A 22,183-nucleotide genomic window follows, 5' to 3' on the forward strand; every position below is an offset into this window, starting at 1 on the left:
AAGGTACACGTTTGGTAATTACTCAAAACAAATATTAACTTAAAAACTTACTTGGTAATGAGCATTGGAGAGCTGTTGATAGTATAAAACATTGTGGGGAAACGACTCCCTCTGAAGTAACGTAGTTTTTGAGAAAGAGGTCATTTCTAACTAAAATGTTAAAAGACTTCTAGCTAGAAGTCTTTTATTCCCATCTGAAAGCACACAAATTTGTCCAACAAGGGTGTTTTTTCTTTCCATCATTTTCTCGCCACTTTGATGACCAATTGAGCCCAAATTTTCACAGGCTTGTTGTTTTATGCTTATGATGGGATACACCAAGTGAGAACACTGGTCTTTGACAATTACCAAACATGTACAGTGCCTTTAATGATATCATGTACTTTAAAATGTCTTCTCTGAAAATTTCCCGTTTTCGATGGATGTTTGTTTATAGAAAGTTTATTACTGGTATGAAATAAATTGACTTATATACAAATGATTTTGATATCCTTGTTTGTGATAGATTGATACAATTTTGTGAAATTTAGTTAAATATAATTTAAAGATTGTGTGTTGTAACGAGGACTGTCTTGGCATTCTCACGTTTATTAGGCATGATGTCCTTCCTACTTCATTCTGATTTCCAATTTGTTTTTGAAATATTGTGGTTGTTCAACCTGAAAAGCCGATTAAACCCAGGACCATATTATCACATAGCAGATCAGCCCTTGTGTCCAAAAAGATAGTTGGCCATTGTTAATTTCTACCTGGGGGCCAATGTCACATTGCTTTCAACAAAGCTAAGACAAGTCTTGCCTACCAAATACCAGCTGAAATACCCCCAAAAAATCTTGTTTGCGCAACTGACTTTCCTTACCATACAACCTTCCAACCAAGCTTTTAAAATTTCTCAGTATTTCTTGCTTACCGACAACAGGTTATCTTGTCAAACAACCTTGCAAAGCTTAACATACCCTGATGATGACTAGAGCAAGCGAGTCAAAATGTTGAGATCAATTAAGAACTCACTCTGTGGTAGTGACGTTTATAACGAGAAGTCTTCTCGACCCACTAAAACTTCAGTAGTAGTCCTGGCCCATTTTCTCCTTTCGCCCACCTAGAAGTTAAAAAGCAGGACACCATGCAATGTCTCAAATCCCATACTTGCACAAATTTCTCTGCCCCTTAAACACACAGCAGGGTGGGTACATATGTCTGCATTACAAGTCTTTATTACTATTATTAGTAGTATATTTAACGAAGCCTCAAATAACATCTGGCGTTATCATCTGAGTCTACTCGATGTCGCTGATCTGGTGTCCTTCTCTGAAACCGTTGGAATGAGATCCTCCATGATGGAACTGAGCCAGTTGTGCCCGTTAATAATGGCCGTTGTCGCTATTACATAATCCATGGGACCTAGGCAGAACAAAAGGATCACAAGAATTAGTCACTACTGGAGCGTCGTACACCAAGTGAGAATACTGGTCTTTGATAATTACCAAAAAGTGTCCGGTGTATTTAAGTGCCAGGAGTGTCACTTATGACAAACATGGCGCATTATAAATGTACACTATTGTTATACAGCATATTATTAATAATATTAAATACGAACTACAAAAACAGCAATAATATAGCACAGTATAAATCAAAGGTTCCTCAAAGCACTTAACAGTAGATTGAAAAGCACAAATAACAAAACAAGTATTAGACCTATCCCATCTTAATCCCCAATAGGGACAAAAATTGAGCAACACCAGCTGTTGTCTCAATTGAAACACATTAGAATACTCCAAAATACTACAAAGAACTGAACTACTGCCAAACTGTTAGAAAACAATTAAAAATACAGGGAAAAAAACTTCAATTTTATGTTACGGTTACAAACAATTATTCACAAGTTGAAGAGATTTGCATGAGCAAAAACACATTCCATGTAAAAATCATCTGAAAATACTTTGAATGTGCAAATGATAGGCACCCTAAAAGTGTAGGGGGAGGGGTGGTTAAGGATTGTTTTTCAGCTGACATACAAATATATTGACAAAATAGGGAGACCGCTAACATTAATCAAATGTACAACCCAAAATATACATGATTACATGTTATCAAAATAGGACATTATCACTCAAGAGATACTATTGACTTTAGAATGTACCCAGGCAACACAAAGCAGCAAGATACATTTTTCAAAATACAAACAAAATAATAATAATAATGATAATAATAACGAAAACTTCTATAGCGCCAAAGTCCGCCTAAAAGACGCTCAAGGCGCTTCACATAGATACAATTTAAGAAAAAAAAACAAAGGCTAAAAAGAACTAATCTACAAGTTTATTCTTGTCAGAGCCTATTCGGCATCTAGACAAGGTGAGAAGAACAAGTGGGAGGAAAACCCCAGAGAATTGTTCTAGGGAAAACCCACGAAGTCAAGTAGGGACTAAAAACCCGATCCACATAGTGCCCGTGGTAGGATTTGAACCGGGGTCCCAGAGGTGGACGGCGAGGCAAGACACCACTGCGCCATTAAACCCGACTTCCTGAAAAAGCGGGCAATGAAAGAGTTAATAAAGATGATTTGTTTTTGTTTAATCCTACCATCTTCTTGATTGGAAAGGAATCTAAGAGCAGCAATTTCAGCGTAGGTGACTCCGCCCAGAAAGAACACTAGCGTCACCTTCTGGTTATCAGTCTGACTGTCTCCAATTGTCCCTAAAAAAAAAAAAAATTAAAATAGCTTTGGTTATCATTACATCAATAAAACACAGAGAATACTGTTTGTTAGTGGCGTTTGAAGCTTTGCATGGTATGACAAATAAGATAAGAATTGCTATAGGTAGTAAATTTGTGTAAAATCTCTTTTTGGAGGAGCCGTTGTTGTCTCGACTTTTCGAACAGCATACTATGCTCGTCTTCAAGAGAAAGCCAATGCTGTATATGTTGAACAAAACAAACTATTTACCGTCATTAAAACTAGGTGACAATAAAATAAATACTTTTTGTAGAACACAAGGTCCACAGATTTACATTAAACTTACACGGTTTGAAGATAATGATAGAAGAAAGCTTCCCTGAAAATATGACCTGCTGAGGTGCTGTAGTTTTTGAGAAATGAGTAAAACAATGTCAGGAAAATAATTTTTGTCTCAGTGATCATGAGACGAAAATTGTTTTAGCCTGTAAATACGGATTTTCATGACATTGTTTCACTCATTTCTCAAAAACTACAGCACCTCAGCAAGTAATATTTTCATATATCCTTCTTAGTATTCAAAACAGAACTCAAAAATTATTACGCCATGGAAAAATTTATTTCCACCTGTAACAATAAGTTGGCCAGTTTCTATTATAAATGGGATCACTATTCTGTTCTTTTCCAAGATTAATGCTCTAAGGGTTATCTCTCTTTAAATACGCTGTGTCTTGCTTTCACTAATAGTATACTGTATGTTTGTTTTGACGATCTGATGTACTTTTTGTGAAATGTTGTGAATAAACCATTATCCCCCGGGATATAAAAAAAAAAAAAAAAAAAAAAAAAAATATATTTTCAGGGAAGCTTTCTACTTTCATTATGTTCAACTGGTGTCAGTTTAATGTAAATCTGTGGACATTGTGTTTTGTGTTACAAAAAGTACCCAAACCCTTTAACCCTAGCCAAAGTCGCTCACTCATGACGCGGCCATACTCACTCTTCTTCTGAAGGCCATAAGGAATCTGCTGGGTCTCCTCCACAGTGGGTCCAGGGATGAGTCTCAATACCTCATCGATGCTCCGCCAGCCTGGCTTTGCAAGGAACTGAGCTAGCCTCACACTCAAGGGAGCATAGCCGCTGTATACATACGATATATCATGTGGGTTCTAAAAGGGGTAGAAAAATGGGATAGAGGTTGTTGGACTAACATCTTTATTCAACCCCATTTAAAATTTACCCAGTCAGTTTCCCTTGTAGTTTATAATATTAACCTCAGAATAATTACACTTTTAAAATGGGATAGAGGTTGTTGGACTAATATCAGAATATTTACACTTTCAGAGTCCATTCACTGCTGCACAACGATTTGTTTTGAAATTGTATTATATTTATTTTCCCCCGAAACTGAAACAAACCCAAGAACCCTGGGGTTGGGAATGCTGCGCTAGCCTGGCTTAGCAAGGAACTGAGCTAACCTAACACTTAGAGGAGCGTAGCCACTGTACACATGGGATATATCATGTGGGTTCTAAAAGGGTATAAAATGGGATAGAGGTTGTTGGACTAACATCAGAATAATAACAATTTAAGGGTTTATGGCATACTATGGGTGCAATCATTTAGCTTCCCTGGGTCGACCCCGGTCTGACCGGGTACGTTCAAATAGTTTTGACGGGGCTCACCCCGGTCAGCCCCCAGTGCCCTGCTTGTAAATCGGGTCACTTGGGGGTGACCTGAGGAGCATGCCGTCACCACGAGAGGGCGAGTGCGATCGTTCGGTTAGCTCTTGTCAGCGGCTCACCCGAGTGAGCACTGCGGGGTACACCCAGGGAAGCTAAACAAACACACCCAATGCAACTTTCCCAGGCAACTTGGAGACAACCAACTGCAGTGCACACTACAAGAACAATTTGGTATAGCACATGAGTCATTTTCAAACAATGTCTTATGATCCCCAAGAATAATTATGTGCACATTCAAATAAATTGAAAGCGACAAATTAAATGTTCTAGGCAGACTATAGAGGGCGCACTTTATTGCGAGGCACTATACCCACCTGTTCATTTACATCCTCGACCACCAGCTTCAGCGTTTTCCTGATGGTGTTGTACGTCTTCTGACCCAGTACTTTCAGCAGCCCAACTTTCTCCAAGTTATTCAGCGACACCATGTGCTCAAACCCATACGTCTGTAACAAATACAACTTCATACTATTCACCTTGCAGCAGACAATTGAACACAATCAAATTGTGAATATACATAATAATAATAATAATAATAATAATAATAATGGCTTTTTAAATGGCGCTCAGGTCTGCACGCAGTGACGCTCATGGCGCTCCAACATTATTACCCCTGTTCACTGGGCCTTAAATCATTCCTTAAACCATCTCAGCTCACTGGGGAGTATACAGCCTTGTGCTGCAATTGCGCTACTCGGCCAAATCAATCACAAGAACCATCTCTGCACTCACAGGTACCCATTAACCCCTGGGTGGAGAGAAGCAATTATAGTGAAGTGTCTTGCTCAGGGACACAAGTGTCACGACCGGGATTCGAACCCACACTCTGCTGAACAGAATCACCAGAGCTTGAATTCGGTGCTCTTATCAAATAATACTAAGAATGGAATAATACTAATAATCCCAACTTTATAAAAGTGCCCTAACCATGAAGGAACAAGATACTCACCTGTAAAATTTCTCTCCTGTAGAAGTCAAATATTTTGGGCTTGAGACCATTGTTTGTGACTGACTGTATGCACAGTAACCTTAGAATCTAAAGGGGAAAAAAACCCAAATAATAATAACAGTTCAAACTATGTATATAACAGAGACTTCAATCATTTGTTTGTGAAATACAAAGAGTCAAAGAATAAGCAATGTGGACAACAAGGATTATGCATAACTTATGCAGTAATTTTATCATACCTTAATTAATGGTTCTCTTTTGGCTATACATTCTTCGATGTAATTATTCACTTTGTCGGTATCAACGCCGTTCATAAACTCTGTTTGGAGAAACAAGACAATCAGAATGTTCACTTACAGCTGAAAGGTCACTCTCAGAAAAGTATGATTTTTCAGGGACAATCCACAACTGTTAAGCATTTATATCTCAAAGTCATCTTTGCTGTAAAAAAAATTAATTAATGAAAACCTTAAAGGGCTCAGTAAGTAATATTTTCAGGGAAGCTTTCCACCATCATTATCTTCAAGTTTAATGTAAGTTTAATGTAAATCGTGGACATTTTGGAAGTACCCGAATCCTTTAAGGACCGGGTAAAAATAACAATTCTTTATCCAAGGGCAGTCAGTTAAGAAGTCTCGGTGTTGGACATCTTTGTGTTGAGTCAGTAAAACCCTTGAACCATATATACACTCAGCACTACACACGTCACAACTATAGACTATATTTAAACTACTGCACGCTCGCGCTTTGACTGTGACATCACAACGGGCGCCTGACGGGTATCAAACAACACAGAGCCCAACCCACGGGTTGCCCAAAATTGACCCCAGGACGCATCAAATCAGCAGGGTGGGGGCACCACTTAACGTGAAAACATGGTGGCGTCCACATCCAATTAACGATCATTATAGTATACAAGAATTATAAAATGCATTTATATGGCGCCTTAAGTAAAACACACCAATGCGCATTGAAATAAATCTATAAAAACCCTTACAATAAAATACTTTACAATAAACAAAATCAAAATAAAAAAGTGTAGAGAAAGCAGCCAGGCAATTAAAGATGGAAGTAAATCAAACTCAAGTAGACTGAAAGTAAGAACAAAAACCTGAAACATTTTGAAACAAAGCATTTGCATTTAATAAAAAAAACCAGCAGAAGTAGTATAGCGAAACAAAAATAACTTTCAAAATAATACATGAAATACCACCAACTTTGCAAACCACAATCAAAGATATACCAAGTGAAAAGTACAACTTTAAAGAAGCTATACACACCTTGCTGAGTTTGAAGCGAGTCCATGAAAGATTCCAAATCTGTTCTTTCTTTCACCAGCTCAGCTATGGAGGTATCTGAAAATGAAAACATACACAAACACCCCCTTCAGCTTCACGTGATATTGACCCCTTGCACGCGCGGCGACTGATGCCACGCTCACCATGTTGGTGGTGAATAGGTTTACGTGTTAGTGCCGCGTCGCCTAAAATGCGCACTTCACTGAATAACACACATTGACATTGACCACCAAAATGGCGCATCCAAGATTATTCTGATGACGACGTCAGGTGTATTCGGTCAATACCCTGGGGAATACCCCCGGTCCTGTTGTTTTTCATTTTTTCCTATCCAGCGCATAGGGACTTAGCAGTGATATGCGCTACACAAATGCGGTTTATTATTATTATCATTATTATATTAATATTGAAGTCTTATATAGCGCACGTATCTACCAAAGAATGTACTCAAGGCGCTGAGTATATACAAACTTTCAGAAAGATAGGTTATTGCAGTGATGAATTCTGAGACCCAATTATTTAGCACCTTATAAGGTGCTACGGCGCATTAAGCAGCCACAACCAGGAACACTGGGACGAACCCCTTCTCTTTTGGATAAGTGCACTGGGTTCTTTTACATGCGTTACACAACACATGGGACCAACAGCTTTACGTCCCATCCGAAGGACGAAGCAATGGTTAACTGTCTTGCTCAAGGACACAGTGTCACGGCTGGGGATTCGAAACTGATCAGAAACACCAGAGTTTGAATTCGGTGCTCTTAACCGCTCGGCCACGACACTACACTTCCACATTGTTAGATGTCTTACGTGTCGCTAACGACGCCTTGGCTGCTTGAATGTGTGGAAGCTTGGAGACAAACTGCTTGATGTCACGTACCGTCTTAGCATCTTTCCGCTCCTAGAACATATGTAAAATAGAACAAAAAATTAAAATAATTTCTCCTAAGACGTTAGTGATTTTATGAAAAACAAACTGCTTGATGTCATGTACCGTCTTAGCATCTTTCCTCTCCAAGAACATGTGTAAAATAGAAAAAAATTAAAATAATTTCTCCTAAGATGTTAGTGATTTTATGAACAAATTTAAGGCCAAACTCTACGAAATTTTGCTAAATAATCTGAAATATTGTTGTTGCCAATGATGCAAGAGGCAGTTTCATGGCGCTGCACACTACAGCATGATGCACTAAAAAACAACTTCTGCTTCCTCAGTTCTTCCCCTCGAGTTCTGTAGAAAAAAATCTTTGGCATATCACCTTTGCCATTCTAAAGCAGATGTTCTGTCACTAGACCAACACGCTTGCCTGTTAGCTAGAGTAAAATCAATCCTATATTTTTTTTTATCCCTTTTATTGAAGAATTTGGAAAAGCACCAAGAATAGTAGTGGCTTCTTTTATTGCGCTCAGTGGCGCTTAAAGGCACTGGACACTATTGGTAATTGTCAAAGACTAGTCTTCTCTCTTGGTGTATCTCAACATATGCACAAAATAACAAACCTGTTAAAATTTGAGCTCAGACGGTCGTCGAAGTTGCGAGATAATAATAAAATTAAAAAAACACCCTTGTACCACAAAGTTGTGTGCTTTCAGATGCTTGATTTCGAGACCTCAAATTCTTGTTCTGAGGTCTCGAAATCAAATTGGGGGAAAATTACTTCTTTCTAGAAAACTACGCCACTTCCCAGGGAGCCGTTTCTCACAATCTTTTATACCATCAACCTCTCCCCATTACTCGTTACCAAGTAAGGTTTTATGCTGATAATTATTTTGAGTAATTACCAATAGTGTCCACTGCCAGAAGTAGTAGATTGTCTTTAAGTCTCTACCTGACTGCGTGGGTTCTCCCTGGAATACCTTTGGGGGTTAACCTCACCCATCTGAAAGTGAAACTTCCTTGTCTTCTCTTCATTTGATTTCGAGACCTCAGATCTAGAAATCAAGCCTCTGAAAGCACACAACTTCGTGTGACCAGGGTGTTTTTTCTTTCATTACTATCTCGCAACTTCGACGACCAATTGAGCTCAAGTTTTCACAGGTTTGTTATTTTATGCATATGTTGAGATACACCAAGTGGGAAGACTGGCCTTTGACAATTACCAATAGTGTCCACTGTCTTTGAATGAATGGAAGACTTTTGGACGGTCCTTAACAGTTCTGGTCAGTAGTGTGCATGCTAAGACCTATGCACACAATACTGAGCATGTGTGACATGCTTAGAGCCACAACAAAAGGACTGTTATGTCCGCTTCTGCCAGCGCCTCAAAAGTCTTCCATTAAAATGAAATCTCCAGAAACAATCCATGCATCTGTTCAACCAAACCCACCTCATACTGGGCAGACAGTATCTTAGCTTTGCGGCTAAGCTCAGGACCCACTGCGTTGAAGTTCTTATCTCGTATGACGGCAAAGAGTTCATCCGATGAGTTGAGTTGAATCTTCTTGGGTTCTGTCGGCAGCTCCTGCTGAGGGTCGTTCTCGTTCTTGCGCACAAATTTCTCGGGAGGGAGCTTTACAGTAGCTTGAATGAAAACAGAAGGAATGTAAATTGTTGTCTCAGGGCAAAAAGGATATCTTGATTTTGCCAAAAGGTCGTATCTCTCACAAAAATGCTCCATACATAAACATCATATCTTGGCACATACTTCTTTTGTGTGCACATTCGGGATATTTTAGGCGAGATACAATGTTTTGACAATTTCAAATTCACACAACAATTGTTGATAAAATAACAATTCTAAAAACTATTTAGTACCACTGAAGCCCGGTTCATACTTCCTGTAAATGAGATGTGAACTTTGACTTCACAAATTTGCAAGAAATAATTCTCAGCAGTTGAACTGTGTTAACTTTTGCAAAACAATTGCAGTGAAAACAGCCATGTGACGTCAAAATTCACTTAGCATTCGCAGGAAGTATGACCCGGTCTAAGGGAAAAGTTGATATAATAATGAGATCTTCATTGTTACAACTTACTGTTGTGAATTCCGTACATTTCGTCAATTAATCCTTCATAGGTCAGCTGGGTCGCTAGTGGGGTCAAGGGGTCAACTGTCCTGTCAATCAGTAGGAGGGTGTCAATCTGGGGCTGGACTTGACGCTCATTGCCGGCCATCTCACGACGGAGACGCAAAATCATATCTGCCAAATGCTGTCGGAAAGACGTTATAATAAGGGAATTTATGTGTGGTGAAGAGGTTTTAAACTAGCGGTTTAAACCTGCCGAGGCCTGGTTCTTGATAGTTTTACCAAGACTAAAATTATCGCAGAACCAGGGGTGGATTTCTCAAAGGTAGTCCTAACTTAGGACTAGTCCTAAGCAATGCTAAGAGATAGGACTGGTCCTAAGTTAGGACCAGTAACTCATTCTAACTTAGGACTGGTCCTATCTCTTAGCATTGCCTAGGACTAGTCCTAAGTTAGGACTACCTTTGTGAAATCCACCCTAGGCCTCGGCAGGGTTTAAACCACTAGTTTAAAACTGATTCAGCACACTTTGATTCCCATTCATAAATACCTTTTACGGTAAAAAAACATAAACACTTTTAGGTCCAAAAGTTAAAAAATGCAAACGTTGTAGTTGTTCAATGATTTCTTTCAACACAACACCCCTCTAGCAATGAAATGGTATGGTCCTCTGGTGAAAACTCCTTATAAGGAGTTTGCTGTGCGTGTCGCGCATATCGCGTGATGTGGCACAGGTGTTCCATCTCGACTAATAGGAATGAATAAACTGTCTTATAAGCACAGGTGCTAGCTCGCGTGTCATGCCCATGTTTAAACACTTTTTACTGGTGTTATATCATTCGTTTAAACACCCCCACGTGATGCCCTCTCGACCAATTAGAATGGATAAACTGTCTTAGGTATTTATGAATAATAATTATAATAATAGTGGCTTCTCATACCAGGCATGATATTTGTTTGCATGCAGGTCGTGAACGATCCCCTGTTTGGTTTCCCTTCCCTAATGTTGTTTCCGAGTTCATTGTGTTTGTTGGTCATGTGTGGGGCAGCATGCTTCCGAGCAACAGTAACTTGGTTTACTTTTGTTACCCCATACCCGCATGATTTGTCCTTGTTTTTTATCCCTTCTGGTTGTCGTTCCCATTTGGTTCTGTTTTCCTCCTGCATGCTCCGCCCTCAGCCGCCCTCTTATTATGGTTATTTTTTGCTTTTGTTTTCTTTTCTAAATAACTTATTTAAATTAATTTAATTTAACGTTATTTATTCTTTTATTTAATTCTGTATTTATTTTCCTTATTTCTTGCTTTTTATAATTTTTTTCCCTTTAATGTTCTGTCTTGTGCTATTGTAACTTGTTTGTTGTACCTTGTATTGGTCGAATAAATAATAATAATAATAATAATAATAATAACTCACCTTAGAGCATTCTCCCTTGCCGTAGATCTTGGGTATAACACCATACAGCGCCTGGATCTTCATCAATGCTTTGGCCGAATAGAACATGGTCGTCATGTCATTCTGCAAGTAGCATTCCTGTGGATTGATTTAGGAATGAAACCATTAAATTATCTGGTGGTTTTAAATATATTCAAACTCAGTTTTTAAATTGTACAAACTGGCTTCCGATTAAATTAAAAACCAGGTTTTTTTTATGGTTGAATGGCTTCTGACTGGCCACACAAACAAAAACATTGACAAAATAGGGAAACCGCCAACATAATAATAATAATAATAAAAAATAATAATACTGGCTTCTTATAAATAGCACTCAGGTCCGTCACGCGGTGACGCTCATGGCGCTTCAATATTATTACCCCTGGTCACTGGGCCTTAAATAATTCCTTAAACCATCTCAGCTCCCTGGGGAGTATACAGCCTGTGCCGCCAAATATGTAGCACAATCAAGGCTAAACCAATCACAAGAACCATCTCTGCCCTCACAGGCACCCATTTACCCCTGAAGGAGAGAAGCAATTATAGTGAAGTGTCTTGCTCAGGGACACAAGTGTCACGACCGGGATTCGAACCCACACTCTGCTGAACAGAATCACCAGAGCTTGAATTTGGTGCTCTTATCCGCTCGGCCACGACACCCCACGTAGGGCTAGATGGCTCAGTTTGTGGAGCAACGGCACGTTAGTCCAGTGGTGGTTGGATTACGTCCCAAATATGGGGCGAAATACCACTTTTTACACCTTGAGACGGAGACATAAGATCATCTGCAAAATCTTTTAAGGGAAGGAATTAGCAAAAAGTCGGTTTGTGGTACCATGGAGGAATTGGTACAGACCTTGAAAGACTGGTCCATTTCCATGGAGAGTACATCACTGTCAAATGGCAACAGATCAAGGGTAAACTCCCCTACAGTAGTCAGGGTGCCATACACACCAAGCTCCTGAAATGAAAAAGAATAGTGAGGATACTTTAACAAATGTCATCGGTTTTAAACACACTAAGTGTGTGTGCAATGTCCCTTTTGGATAGCATGTGAGATCATATCGAGCTTAATGCTGTCTGAAAATGCTAACTAAAATTCAGAACCACAGTGGATGATGTTGGATAGTCAAACAGAAGATAACCCTAGCAGTGGTCCGCGTACCGTGAGTTTCTTCTCGCACAGTAGGCTTTTTCTTGGCACAAAGAAGATGTGAAACTCAATGTGAAATCTCCCCGAAGCTTCCTCCGTCCTTCTGATCGCATCGGCCACGATGCTCATCAACTCCAACTTGGGGCGTACAATGAAGATGATGTTCTGGATGACTACGCCGCCCGATCCTCCTCCCGTGACGGGAAGACGGTCGGGGCGTAGGGGAAACATCTTATCTACCTCATGCTCCTGGAGAAGAGAAAAGCATGAGTGGTAATTATTAAGAGGTTGGCAAACTTGGAGTAAATAATTTTGAAATGAGATGAGCTTGGCTCAGACTCACTTACTTAAGAACACAAGTTTCAAGACCAGGACTTGACCCCACAAACTGCTGATCAGAAACACCAGAGCTTGAGCCTAGTGCACATGGTCACTCGGCCACTGCATGCCGGACCGCTAGCCCATGACCACTCGGCATGGGAATCAATGACGGCGGCTTCGTACTATTATTAGGTCTTTACTACAATTTGCAAATATTTCATAAAATTTATTTAACAATTTATGAATTTTTGACTAATTGACCAAATGTGGTCTCTCCAAAATAGTTTGATGTATGTTAATTGTTATGTTTGTTTAAAAAAAACAGGCCTTTTCAAAGAAAGTTATTATTTGGAAATTGTGATGGTTGTTTTAAGAATTATACATTGACACACCATTTTGAATATAACTATGAATTTGATATTAGGGACCTTGTCAAAACTCATCCTGGACAGCCATCGGACGGCGCCCGTCCAGGACCAGGTTTCTCATCCCATGTTGAATTCCCTTGTAGTGATTTACTTTATCGGATGGGCTATAGGAAGAGCTCACAGTGACTGACCTTCACCAGAGATCATTTTTTTTACAAAACCCAAGACCCCGTTCCCACTCTGGACCCGCAATGATCTCCCAATTTAAGAAAAGGGCGATCAAGACCCCGAAAGGGCGATCAAAGGGCGATCAACGAGAACAGACTCCAGTGGGAACGCGAGGGCGATCAGGATCTGACCGTGCAATTTTGATCCTCCTCGATAGTAGGATTAAAGTGGGATCTGATCGCCCTTTTGCATAAATGGGCGATCAAAAGTTGTGGTGGGAACACAAAGGGCGATCAGACCCCGCAATTTGCTAGCAAAACAGTGTTCTTTTTGAACCCACTTCCGTTCCCCAAAAGGGGGATCAATGCGCGGACCGCGATTTCACGGCTGCAACCAATCTTGTTGCGGGATCCCGATCTCGCAATTGTGGATCCAGTGGGAACGCGGTCTAAGAGTGTTTAGATTGCTATCTACTGGAAACAGCAGGGGGTCACCCTAGGGCAGGTCTTCGGTTTCACAGCTGGGCCTCAATGACCTATAGTATTTATTGCACATCCTTTTTGTAACTTTTTAAAACATCATCCCATGATCTAACAAGTTTGGAGGTGTACGGTCCATATGGAACTCAAAGGTAAAATTAGAGCGCATGAATTTGAAGGGAATTACCTATGTATTGATTGAACGGGTGGCTGTGATTAGCATACAGTTTTTCATGAGACGATGGCCATCGATGGATACTTTCATCAACAAGTTTTCATTTGATACTTACATTAGATTAGTTTAATTATTATTCGGTGAAAACCTACAAACGTGAGAATGGAGGAAGGGGAAACATTATGGGTATACAGCAACTGGGCTTGAATTCCCGCTAGTAACTTTGTCTCTTGCAAAAAAACAATGGGTTAAAAACTCCACCAAACTACAGTGACCTAAGACAGTCAGACCAGACTCAAACCCCAGGTTTGTTTATTTAGTGTTTAATCAGCCAGTGAAACCGCAGGGTGCTCTAGATCTGTGTGGTGCCTTTGGCACCGAGTATCGGACGGGAAGACACTATTCAGCGTGTAAAACATTGTATCGTTGGAACTCCCATCCTATGGCCCGTCCGACAAAATTTTTACATCGGATGAGCCTCGTCCGGTGGTCTGTCCAGGATGAGTTTTGACAAGACCCTTTAGTGACCTAATAACACTGAGCTAATGTTTTTGTTTTAATGCTTTCTTTTATGTCTGAGGAATTGAGATGATTTCAGAAATACTTAATGCCGAACACACAATGTTACATCAGGCTAAGGCCAAAATAAAAGGCCTACTTGGCTTCATAAATACATCCTATTATCATTATGACCTTACCTTCAGCAATGAGTACTCAGCTATGAGACCAAATGGACCCGTCAGGTGGTCGTCCCATACAACAGCCTAAACAGAAAGAACAAATAATGTTAAATGCTAAAATTTAATGACTATTCAGTTTGTGGTAACACCAGGTATTTTGCTGTAGATTTACATTGTGAGAGCTTGTCTTGCTATGTTTTATTCTACTAGTTCTGAAAAGACTATTTCTTAGCTTTTTATTTAGACGCCAGACACATGACTACATTTTAAGGTGAAAATATACGAATACTTTCAATGTCAATCTTTTTGTTTTACGTGAAATACGGAACATATCTGTATAGTTGAGCCGGTAAAAAAATGTCTAAAGACACATTACACCAGCTAAAGACACATCATTTTAGTGTAAACATTTTACTGGTAAAATCATGGCACTTTTGTCAGACATGGTCAGCAGAAATTCGGGAAAAGTTTCCGTATGGCGCAACCACTTTTTCATTTGATATGAAATAATAATATAGCATCTAATTTACCTCAATGAGATATCCCTTTCTTTTTGTAAAAATGAGTGAAAAAATGTTGCCGCCATACAGAAAGTTATCCGAAATGTTTCCAGTCAGAAAAACGCATTTTATTTTCAGAATTATTAAAAAAATCTGCAAAATTTTTGTTTGTTTTTTATTTACACTGGATCAGTAAAGGAACCGACTTGGCTATTTGTTGGAAGAAAGGCATCTATAGATGACGTATTAAAACGAAAAAGGTAAACTGTCTGTTACAATGATAATTAGGAATGAGTACCACAATAATATGGGGGTTTGACGTTCTTCTCAAGAACGGGTGCCCCGCCCCTCCCTACCCTCTTCTTACAACAATATAATTATAAACACCAGCACACTAAACTGGTCAGGGGAGTTTACAATTACGACCCTGTTAAGAAGTGGAAAAACTATCCCATTTACCCTTTCTTTTTAACAGCAAACTGGACCAGTATTATTACCTTGCTTCCGACACACTTTTCTAAACAATCGACCAATTCTCGTCTCGCTACCTCCCTCCAAACTGCCAAGTTGATACGACCTCCGCTCAAGTGTGTGGCCATTTTGCACAACACTTTACCGAAGAATAAATTTGTAGTCGGTTCACCCAATAGTTATTTTGTCATTACAGTATCACAGTCATATCTTTTTATGCCAGTCTGTATAGGAGACACGACTTTAGAATAGTGAGAATTAGAAACCCTTGAGGGCGCCCTTTAATGCTTCTCTGCGAGTTTTTAAGATTGCAGCAGGATCGCGGAATCTTTGGCAAGAAATCACTGTAATTATTGTGTTTAAATTTAAATGTATTCTTGTTATTGTTACTTTATAATTGAGTAGTGTTCTTCTTGTTTTTATTCCATGATATTGATTTATTCCAGTGTAATAATATGGCTAAACAATGAAATAGTTTAGGTATTTTTAGCAGACGACATCGATCATTTAATCAAAAACATGGACGAGGAAATAATAGCTTATTTCTTTTTTCAAAGAAACTACGACCAGTGGACGTGGTAGTGCTTATTTCATTTTATCATATTTTGATTACCCCCTATATAATTACAGACTGCTCAATTAATATTGTCCATGATTGTAATTGTAAAGTTATTTTAATTAAAGTGTACAAAACCCCTTGACAAATCTACACTTTTGGTGTACTATAATGAGTATAAATGTTATTGTTAACTAAAAGCTGATTGCTTAAGTTGATTGCTATGGTCACCAGTTGGTCATGGTGACTAATGACTTACTCACATATGGATTAAAAAAGGCTGTTTAATTAAATGTTTACAAAATAAAAGTTTATTATGATTGACCATTATCATTTATAAATATTGTGTTATTATTGTTGCCATTCCTAGATCATGGGTGTCACAGTTCAGCCTAGTTGCGATAATCGTAACCCTCCATCCTCCTGACGGTCGGAGACTGGAGGGTTACGATTATCGCAACTAAGTTCAGCCGAGTGGTTTTGGAGGGCACCTCTCTTCTCCGAACACCAATGACCAAAGCCCACCATGCCTACCAACCCTATCGTGCCTACCAGGACAGGCTCTACAAGGAGCAAAGAGCCATCTGGAGCAGTATTGCAGACCATTTCCAAAAGTTTGGTTTGTGTACAAAGACCACCAACTTTATTTGGAGCAAAAACTCTCAGAGAGAGAGTCGGATTCAGAAAAACAGAGACTGTTTTTATTCGTTTCTACCTCCATGGTTGATCAATGAGTGCAGTTGTCTACTGCAGAAAAGGAAAATATCTATCTACATGATCATTCTAGTTAAAGGCTTTCAGCATCTCGACAAGTAGAGAATTAGACAATGAATGAAGAAATTTCAGTTTAGGATGTGGGAGAAAAACTCCAGAGAACTATTCTAGGGAAATCCCCGTAGGATTCGATCCAGGGTCTCAGAGATGGAAAGGAGAGGCAAGACACCACTTCTCCATTGTCACCTAACTGCATCTTTCCTGCCGTCTTGACTTTTTAGCTGAATCATGGCTGATTTGATGCTTTTTGTGATTCTATGAGGAGGGCGCTGCCTAGGGTGAGTATAGCAAGTCGTGGATGAGTGGTTGAGATGCACTTTTTACTCACCTAACAAAAACTACTTAGTAGCTGCTGCACAGTGGCTGCTGCACAGCGGCTGTTGCACACTGGCTGCTGCACAGTAGGTGCTGCATGCACAGTGGCTGCTGCACACTGGCTGCTGCACAGTAGGTGCTGCACAGTGGCTGCTGCACAGTGGCTGCTGTACAGTGGCTGATGCAAACAGTGGCTGCTGCCCAGTGGCTGCTGCCCAGTGGCTGCTGCCCAGTGGCTGCTGCCCAGTGGCTGCTGCCCAGTGGCTGCTGCCCAGTGGCTGCTGCCCAGTGACTGCTGCCCACTGGCTGCTGCACACTGGCTGCTACACAGTATGTGCTGCACAGTGGCTGCTGCACAGTGGCTGCTGCACAGTGGCTGCTCCACAGTGGCTGCTCCCCAGTAGCTGCTACACAGTATGTGCTGCACAGTGGCTGCTTCACAGTGGCTGCTGCACACAGTGACTGCTGCACACAGTGGCTGCTCCCCTAGTGGCTGATGCACAGTGGCTGCTGCACACTGGCTGCTGCACAGTAGGTGCTGCATGCACAGTGGCTACTGCACACTGGCTGCTGCACAGTAGGTGCTGCACAGTGGACAAATACGGACAAAAAAAATTGTAGCCCAGACCTTGAGGTGGCCCTTCAGGCCTCGTGTGTCTGGCGACTTGCATAAAATAAAATAAAACAGCCGCTGCTTCATAGCAGTTGCTGCACAGTGGCAATGGCCACACAATTTGTGGGGAAAGCCAAAATTGTGTTGTTCATCTTCCATGTTGGATAGGCCCTTTAGGGTTCCAGCTGTGACATAGCAACCTTGGGCTTTGGTTCGTTGCCTTTCACCAACTGGGTATCTCAATTATCTTTGTATATAAATTTTCCCAATATACCGGATCCATTCCAGCATGGCACTGTTTAAGTAGGATTTGAAACTTTGCATGGTGGAAGTAAGATATAGAAAAGTTTGTGGTAACACCATGTAATAACAATCTCTAAATGAGTTGGGGTGGTTCTGAAAAGAACCGTTGGATTAACTCGACGTTTCGATCAGTATGCTCTGATCATCATCGAGTTCACTTCCCGCCTCTATTTCCCGCCTTCATGCATCACCGCTGATCTACCGCCCAGTACTTAAGCAGCATGCAGCATCAGAGTCCAGCATTCTCCAGAAGACGATCAGAGCATACTGATCGAAACGTCGAGTTAATCCAACGGTTCTTTTCAGAACCACCCCAACTCATTTAGAGATTGTTATTACATGGTGTTACCGCAAACTTTTCTATATGGCACTGTTTGTTACTGAATGTACGGCACAGATGACCAAGTTGGTTATATTATGACAGTACCATTTATAAAGGACCTACTATTCACAAGTTCCAGAGCGTATTAAAGGTCAGAGGTCAAGGCTATGTATCAGGAAGTTGGCAAACGTTGTGTTCATTATGTTTTAAATCTTCATTAAAATCTTCGCTAGTTTTCACTGTTTTAGAACATCGAGTTTGTTCTTCTAGGATCAAAACTAATAGTTTTACTGAAAATCTATAGGATTTCAGGCAAAAATAATCAATTGTAAACAAAAAAGGAAAAAAACCTGCACAAAACAAAAACAATCAAAATACTCAAACAAAGACAAAAAAACAAGCAAAAACCAAACTAACAGGATAAACAAACCCCCACCCCACCAATCCCCAACCCCCAAAGTCACCCCATTAAAGACACTGGACACTATTAGTAACTGTCAAAGACCAGTCTTCTCACTTGGTGTATCTCAACATACATGTATATGCATAAAATAACAAAGAGTTAGAACTCATCTTATCTCGAGTTAGGACGAGTAACTCGTCCTAACTTAGGATTAGTCTTAAGGTCTGCATGCTACAGTGCAGGAATGGGACTCATCCTAAGTCCTAAGATTAGTCTTAAGTTAGGAAGAGATTTTGTGAAATCGACGGCTGTGAAAATTTGAGCTCCATTGATCGTCGAAGTTGCAAGATAATAATGAAAGAAAAAACACCCTTGTCACACGAAGTTGTGTGCTTTCAGATGCTAGATTTCGGGACCTCAAAATCTAATTCTAAGGTCTCCAAATCAAATTTGTGGAAAATTACTTCTATCTTGAAAAACTTCTTTCTCAAAAAACTGTTACTAGGATTCTTTGCTTACACAGCTAATACAGAAATTTGCTGTTTGCCCTCAAGCGAAGAATGTTGATCGTAGGTGCAGAATTAGGCAGTAAGCAGGAGAGCCATAAAATTAGGCTCACGTCCTATAGGGAACACTGAGGAAAAAAAAAAAAAATAAATAAACTCAAAGAAAGAAATCTAAGTTATAACAGAAATCTAATTTGCCATTCTCAATGGTTTATCACAATACAGTTAAGTACACATAGTTGTGATGTATGGTGCCCTAGGACAAACTGCACCATATATACAAACTACGTTCTGCCTTCATGGTTTTTGAAAAGATTTAAAGCAATTCTTTTACATTTTGTGTAACATAAGCTGTGATTCAGAACAAATTCATTAAATTTAAAACCACTACCAAGCTTTTATAGAAATCTGCTAAGCGAAAAATAATAAGTGAACCAGTCAAAAATGGAATGGCGATTCAGAGGTATTTTGATCCAGTTTTTGTGATGAGCGAGATTTTTTTAATGATTATCAAATCAATGAGGAAGGCCAAAACTTTATTAATACATTTTGGACACTGAGCCCACTACAGTAAACAGCATACATGTAAGCCACAATACAAGTCACAAAAGACAATCCAATCAAAGGATTCAATTCAAAATTCTCACAGCCTAAAATTACAGGAACTCAAAACAAATTGGTTAAAAACTCACCCAAGAGCAATTAGCTACAAAATCTAACAGTAATAAATATATGTAAAATTATGCGTTTTCAGGGCTTTCAACCTAGGAACCGGGGCCTTGGTCTTTTGTGTACAAGGGACAAACTACACGCCATAGTCTGATGAATACAGAAGGTCCGAGGCTGGAATATTTTCCTCTATTGTTGTCAAACAGTAGGACTTTTCCTGGACTGTTGATCATGTCATGCTTTGAGCCAACCTGGACTTGCCCTACTTCAATTGTTCCATAGTCTAGATTGTGACCCTGACGGGAAGAATGAAAGGGATTTGGTCAATAGGGTCGCAGGTCACACCATTCTGATTTCATTTCAACTGAAACTCTGGTTAAAGCTTTGTTATTTCAAGAGAAGTCTGTTATTGTCGTTTTGGCAAACATGCGAATTCAACCATCGACAGTTGTATTTAAAGAGATGGACATAATTGTCAGGGTAACGCCGTATAATTTCACGTCAATTGAAACTCTGGTGAAAATTTGGTTATTTCAAGAAATGAGTGGGAAAAACTGGGGTTGTAGTTTTGTCGTTTGCATTCATGAGTTCAACAGTTGTACTTAACAGGCATTTATATTCTTCCTACTTTAGTCCAATTTGGATTTGTTGTTCCCTTGTGAAGATCTGGGGAAAAAAATGTGATTGAACAGCTTGAAAAGACTATTATTTAAGAATTTGCTACATGAACATGTAGGTTGGTCCTTTTACTCAATAAAATTTGCCTACTTTTTTTCCAAGGGACAAACACCATATCTGACATAAAAAGATGGACATAAATTGTCAGGATGTTGGTGAACAAATAACACACACCCTGGGGAGCCCATTGAGGGTCTTTCACTGTGAATTCATAGGCCTAAAGAAATCTGTTGAGAGAAAACAAAGAAACAAAATGTCCATTTTAAAGGTACTGGACACTCCTGGTAATTACTCAAAATAATTGTTAGCACAAAAAGTTACTTAGTAATGAGCAATGGAGAGCTGTTGATAGTATAAAACATTGTGAGAAATAGCTCCCTCTGAAGTAAGATAGTTTTTGAAAAGAGGTAATTTCTCACTCAAATGTTAAAAGACTTCAGGCCTGAAGCCTTTATTAGCATAAGCCAATGGTTTTTTCTTTTCATTATCCTCTTGCAAGTTCAATGGGTAAATACTTTTCTAAAAATCAATTAAGTGCCATCCCTTTACGATGTTCCTTGAAAACCAGAGAATCAGACAGAATCTGCAACTCATTGAACAACCATTCCTTTAACATTGTATCAGGTACTGGTACAAACTATTACAATGCAAAATTTGTCTCTCTCTAAACCCAAATCCTGGAAAATCCCTGACTACAAAGGGGTTTTGGGAGGACTGTACCCTCTGGTACAAAACTATTACGAACAAAAAATCTCAACACAAAACTTTCTTTACGAAAACATATATATGTTTACACATTAGTTCGAAGTCAAGCATCAGTGCACAAAGCTGCAATATGACTGCTATATTTTTGGTCTATCTAAAAAAAAGTGTGTTACGAATAGTCACAGCTTTTGATAATATTTTTCTTTTTGTTAAGCCTGTACTTAGGTTAGACTTCTAAATATGTACAACTACTTATATTTACAGTTGAAGAAAACACTAAACAAATATGAGAAAATTGTTGCCCTTTTTTCCAAGATAGACTTTCCTGTCTTCTGAAATGAAAATTCTTGTTTAATTAATTAAAGGCAGTGGACACTAGTGGTAATTACTCAAAATAATTATTAGCATAAAACCTTTCTTGGTGACGAGTAACGGGGAGAGGTTGATGGTATAAAACATTGTGAGAAACGGCTCCCTCTGAAGTGCCATAGTTTTTGAGAAAGAAGTAATTTTCCACGAATTTGATTTCGAGACCTCAGATTTAGAACTTGAGGTCTCGAAATCAACCATGTAAATGCACACAACTTCGTCTGACAAGGGTGTTTTTTCTTTCATTATTATCTCGCAACTTCGATGACCGATTGAGCTCAAATTTTCACAGGTTAGTTATTTTATGCATATGTTGAGATACACCAACTGTGAAGGCTAGTCTTTGACAATTACCAATAGTGTCCACTGCCTTTAAAGAGCTTTATTGTGTTTGAAAATTGTGAGAACAATTTAGGCCCTAAGGGCAAGGAGGTATTCTTGATTTTTTTTTTTTTATTCTTTGAGCAGCTTATCAAATTGTTTATAATAATAATAATAATAATAATGAACCATTTTTGTAGAGGGCATATCACAGTCACAGAGAAGTCTCTATGCGCTTTGAGATGAAAACAAAAGAGAAGTTAA

General features: G+C 39.3%; 1 protein-coding gene across 1 annotated transcript; it reads right to left on the reverse strand.

The window, feature by feature from the left end:
• Positions 1–299: 299 nt before the first annotated feature.
• LOC117290795 (vacuolar protein sorting-associated protein 33A-like) lies at positions 300–15,513 on the reverse strand. Its single transcript, XM_033772353.1, has 15 exons — positions 15,412–15,513; positions 14,433–14,498; positions 12,236–12,472; positions 11,927–12,031; positions 11,053–11,169; positions 9,646–9,820; positions 8,997–9,190; positions 7,480–7,570; positions 6,652–6,726; positions 5,611–5,690; positions 5,372–5,458; positions 4,737–4,868; positions 3,678–3,846; positions 2,584–2,697; positions 300–1,401 (listed from the first exon to the last, which is right to left on the reverse strand). The coding sequence occupies exons 1-15, from the start codon at positions 15,511–15,513 to the stop codon at positions 1,268–1,270; spliced, it is 1,878 nt and encodes a 625-aa protein (XP_033628244.1). The 3' UTR covers positions 300–1,267.
• Positions 15,514–22,183: the final 6,670 nt, after the last annotated feature.

The sequence above is a fragment of the Asterias rubens genome, chromosome 5, assembly GCF_902459465.1.
Source record: "Asterias rubens chromosome 5, eAstRub1.3, whole genome shotgun sequence".
NCBI lineage: Eukaryota > Metazoa > Echinodermata > Asteroidea > Forcipulatida > Asteriidae > Asterias > Asterias rubens.